The sequence below is a fragment of the Otolemur garnettii genome, unplaced genomic scaffold (genome assembly GCF_000181295.1).
Source record: "Otolemur garnettii isolate 467f Iridium unplaced genomic scaffold, OtoGar3 scaffold00016, whole genome shotgun sequence".
Taxonomy (NCBI): domain Eukaryota; kingdom Metazoa; phylum Chordata; class Mammalia; order Primates; family Galagidae; genus Otolemur; species Otolemur garnettii.
Window position 1 is genome coordinate 18,236,915 of NW_003852411.1, and position 5,043 is coordinate 18,241,957.

At 47.9% G+C, this 5,043-nt stretch overlaps 1 protein-coding gene across 1 annotated transcript in view; it reads right to left on the reverse strand.

Annotated features, from left to right (window-relative positions):
* TNN (tenascin N) overlaps positions 1-5,043 on the reverse strand; it is a 54,357-nt gene that overhangs the window by 30,549 nt on the left and 18,765 nt on the right. The window contains exon 7 of the mRNA XM_012802588.1: positions 4,413-4,679. Coding sequence (XP_012658042.1) covers positions 4,413-4,679 — 267 coding nt within the window. The remainder of the gene's footprint in view (positions 1-4,412; positions 4,680-5,043) is intronic.

A 5,043-nucleotide genomic window follows, 5' to 3' on the forward strand; every position in this document is an offset into this window, starting at 1 on the left:
AAGTAAACGCTGGGGTCCAACCACCCCATCTTCCAGCCAGGATCAGCCAGGAAACAGGAGAAACATCTCCTTATGGCACAGAGGTAGGAAGAGGAGCCCAGCCGCCCCACCAACACGTGGACACCTACAACCTCACCATGGGGGTCCCCTGCAGCACTCACAGGCTCTAAGCCCATCTGAGGGAGCAAACTGGAAGCCACACAGCTGTGCTCCTCCCAGAGAATGAGCTGGTGCTGTGCCCTGTCCCCACTGCCCACACAGCTACTGTGCTATACCAACTCAGAACTGGAGCTACCGCTGGAGGGTGCCTTGGTTTGGGTGAAGGCCAAAGGGTTTACCCCTTCATCCCTAAGGCTAAACCACTGTCAAGCCACCCTTGCACAGTGGTCTTACACTCCCAAGCTAAGCTGTGAGCAACTGTTCCACCCTTTCCTGTGGGGGAATCAGCAGGGGAACTGCTCCCCCATCCCCACTCCCCATCTCCAGGGCTGGAGGGGAAGTTGCACAATCCCTCCTGGGGGAATGGTGCTTTGGCAAGACAGCTCCATCTACCCTCTTACCCCAGGCTGCACCCTGCCCCTGGAGCCCTGAGCTGAACCTGTGCACTGGCTCCTGAAGAAACAGTGTCTGGGCTGCCTAAAACCATCACGACCCTAGGGCAGAGCTAAAGTGGCACCTCACCCTCTGGGGAATCAGTGCCTTGGCAAGCTGAGCAGCCCTGCATCCCAGGACTGAACTGATATATTAAGTACCCAGCATCCCAGGGAAATAGAGCAGTGGCTGAGCTGAGACACCTGCTTTATAGGCCAGCAGCTCTATTATCCTGCTTCCCTGGAGCTGGACTGTCCCTCAAAAGGTCTGACCTGCTGAGACACCCCTCCTCAGGGAGTGGAGTCATGGCTGTGCTGATCCTTGACCCCTGGGACCCAAACAACAGTGTGCCTGGCCATGCTGGGGTGCCTGCTGCTGCTGCACCTGGCCACACTCAGTCTGGAACACTGCCAAGTCTCACCCTCCCAGGGTCACAGTGATTCCCAAATGGTGTGCTGTGAGAGGATCTTAGATGTGCCGTAAAAATTTTTAGAGATCATTGATTAAATTATTTTTTTAAAAAAAAGTTCAAAGCACAGTCAAGTATATTCTTTTCTTAACTCTTTTTTTTAATCAACATAATTCAAATGTACCACAGAAGTTTAACTGTAGGTTCAAGTATGCTGTGAGATAAAAAAAAAAAAAAGGTTGAAAACACTGGGCTAGAATCACCACTACACAATCCCTCATCCCCAGGAACCCAAGTTGCCACTGAGCCCTATTGACTCAGATTCCCAAATTACAGCCATACACTACACCTAGGTTCAAACCTCCAGAGCACTGCTTCTTCCTTGGAGTTGGGTCGAGGCTGTGCCCTGTACCTCAAGGATAGAATCACAGTTACAACCTCACCCCCTGGACCCAAGCTGCTAGGGGGTGCCTCAAGGTCCCAGTCTTGGTTCTACAGAAAGGCTTGCTCCAATTCCAGACAGAGAGCACACAACTGAGACCCAAAACCCAAGTGTCACAATAGCTTCACAAGATCCTGTGCCTAAGACCCTAGTTCCCCAGCCCAGACACCTCGGGCATTTGAATCTGGAACTCAGCCACAGGCAGCTGCTTGCAGCCCATTTCAGACCTCACTCCAAGAGAGATCCCTTCAGCTAAGTCTCCCTAGTGTGGGGAAAATGAATGCCTCAGGGACATTAACAACCTGCCCCACAAATGTCTGCAGTCTAGACCACTGGGGCGCCCATGGTCACTGCTGATGTTGGACACAGCTAGAGAAGTTGCACAGAGACTGTACAAAATCCTTTCATTTGCCTCAACATGGATGGAACTGGAGGTCATTATGATAGGTCATATAAGCCAGGAACAAAAAGACAAAAATCACATGATCTCACTCGTACATGGGAGCTGAAACAATTGATCTCATGAAAGTAGAGAACAGAATGATGATTACCAGAGACTGGGAAGAGTAGGGAGGCAGCACGAGGAGAGCTTAGTTAATGGGCACAAAAATAGGTAGAAGGAATAGTAAGTTCTGGTGTTCAACATACTATAGTTGACTATAGTTAACCATAATTTATTGTATATTTCAAAATAGCCAGAAGGGAAGATGTGAATTGTTTCCAACACAAAATAAAAAATGGATAAATGTTTAAGGTGATGGAAATTCTAATTCCACTGATTTGATCATTACACATTGTATGCATGTATGAAAATACCCACATGTACTCTATAAATACATGAATTACTAATGTATCAACTTTAAAAATGAAAAAACTTGTCTCTTATGATGGTTCTTAGCACTGAGTAGATGCCCAATGACCAGAAGCTATCATGGCTAATAAATATGTTTGTTGATTCTTTATTTTTTAATTGAGACAGAATCTCACTTTGTTGCCCTGAGTAGAGTGTCATGGTATCATAGCTCACAGCAACCTCAAACTCTTGGGCTCTGGCAATCCTCTTGCCTCAGCCTCCCAAGCAGCTAAGATTATAGCACATGCCACAACTTCCAGCTAATCTTTCTATTTTTGGTAGAGGCAAGTCTCAGACTTCTCAGCTCAGGCAATCCACCCAGCTCAGCCTCCCCAACTGCTGGGATTAGAGGCAGAAGCCATCACACCTGGCCCGCACCTTGATTCTTTATAAATGCAAGAGATTATGCTCCTCCATACCACACACACAGAAGGTACTCTAAAATGTATTCACCAAAAAAAAAAATCATTTCTTTGTTCTAAATAGTTCATTACAAAGCCATTTTCCCAAAGTCATTTGCTCATAGATCCTACCACATATGTTCATTTAGGCTGTGACCCCAAGAAAATCAGTACCTACCTTCCAACCTGAGTCCACACAACCAAGGTAGGGTCAACAGTTTTGTGACCCTTGACTGACCATCTATCTTTGGCCAATAAAAGAGGCTGGAGAGGTCAATGAGGTGGGACTCAAAGATCAGATTTATTTGGAAAGTTCCACAATGAGTTCCATAGGTTTCAATAGGATCCCTTATGGAGCTTGTTCCGTAGACCCTAAAACAGCAGTTCTTAACCAGGGATAATTAGCAATGTCTGGAGACCTTTTAGGTTGTCACACGTCAGGATGGGATGGGGAGACTCCTGGCATGTCATGGGGAGCTGGCAGGGATGCTGCTAAACATCCTATAACCCCTACAACAAAAAATTACCAAGCTCCAAATATCAATAGTGCCAAGGCTAGAAACTTTGCCCAAAGCTTGAGAAACTGGGCTGGTATCTGACATGCCTAAAATATCTGAGCAAGAGAACAGCTAGCTGCTCTGATACAAAGCAAAAAAGGGCTGCAACACTGCCAACAACCTGGACATCCAGGTGAATGGACCAAGGATAAGTGCAAGTTCCCCGGGACCAGGTGTAGGTTAAACATATCGGGCCCACCTGGTGCTCTTCTAGGAGCCATCCAAGAGGCCCACCTAGAGGGACACAGTGACCCCACCAGAGAGGCATTAAAGTATGGAGAGAGGAAAGGGGCATACAAGATCAATAGGAGACAGGGGGTTGCCCACAGGATGCTACAGTGAGAGACCCTCTTTCCCCAAGGAGGAAGACCACAAGGGGCTTCACAACAGAAAGAGTCAGCTTCAACACTCAGCAGCCACAACAGGCTCAAACACCTGTGACTGCTATCGTCAACCAAGACCCCTGGCTCCTCCTCCTCACCTCTCACCTCTTCTCCTTCGAGACCCCAGGCTCTCCTCAGTTTACCTCTCCCTGCAGGGCCAGGCAAAGATGGATCAGAAACTATAGACAGCAAGCTGGAATAACAGTGCCGAAAGTTCAAGGAGGGAGAGAGAAAAGAAGCCAAGCTGGGCCCCAGCCAGCAGCAGGCAGCCCACAAGTGGCCCAAGCTTTAACTGTGAATCAAGTATTCAGGATTACACGGAAATGAGCATTTTAATGACTAAAAGGATACATCTGAGGGACTAAAGGAAACAGAAACAAGCACAGAAAGTCAGGAGCTTAAAAACACAGTGTTTCTTGACCACACTCCATGAGTCTGGCTCCCGCAGCCTGGTAGATACTTTGCTTTTCATATTTATTCCTTATCAAGATGAAACATTTAATGTGTTAATAACAAAGAAGATGCCTAGACAGAGGAAGAACAAAGGAGTATAAGCAATAGCCATCAATCTTTAAACACCAAAGTTTGGAGGCCAGAATCTGAGCCCTGAGTTCTAAGAGTAGCCAGTAAAAGGCAGTGAGGGGCACACAATATATTATGAGGAATACCAACCTGCTTTCACAAAGCCTCCCTTTATGCCAAGGTCAGAGGGGGAAAACCAGTGTGGACAGACCACGAGCACAGCAGAGACACCATGATAATGCATGCTGCATTACCTGTGGGGGTTTTGGTGCCGGCCTTCTTGCTCTCCTGGGTCCCCTTCTCGGCCCACACGTGCACCGTGTACTCCACACCTGGCCTCAGGCCCGTCAGGACGGTGCTGCTCTGCTCCTTCCCCACAGGAACCTCCTTGGTCTCTCCATCATCAGCAGAGGTGTAGCGCACCACATACCTGTCAATGGCAGCCTGCACCGGGTCCCAGGAGACAGTGGCCGTATTCTCTGTCACCCGGTCAGTCACCAGATTTTGGGGGCTGTCAATGTCTAAAAGGCAAATGTATGGAAAAGCCTAAGCTCTGAAGCCACAGAAGACACCCCCCACCCTGTCACCATGGCTTTCATCTGTCAGAGCCCTTTTAGTACAGGCAGTGGTACTTCCACCCTGAGCCTCTGGTGGGAGCTGAGGGAGAAAGCCATCCCTGGCTCTCAACGTCAGGGGAAAAACCATTATAAACTTTGCATTCTTTCTTGGCCTTCAGCTCTGTGAAATGTGAGAACAACAATGTCTTCTTAGCAGCATATGGACATCAAGACCACCAATTAAAACAGCTGCCATGATGTTCAAGGTACTTGATTCATCATTTTATCAAGGGCTGCTTTCTTTTTTTTTGAGACAGAGCCTCAAGCT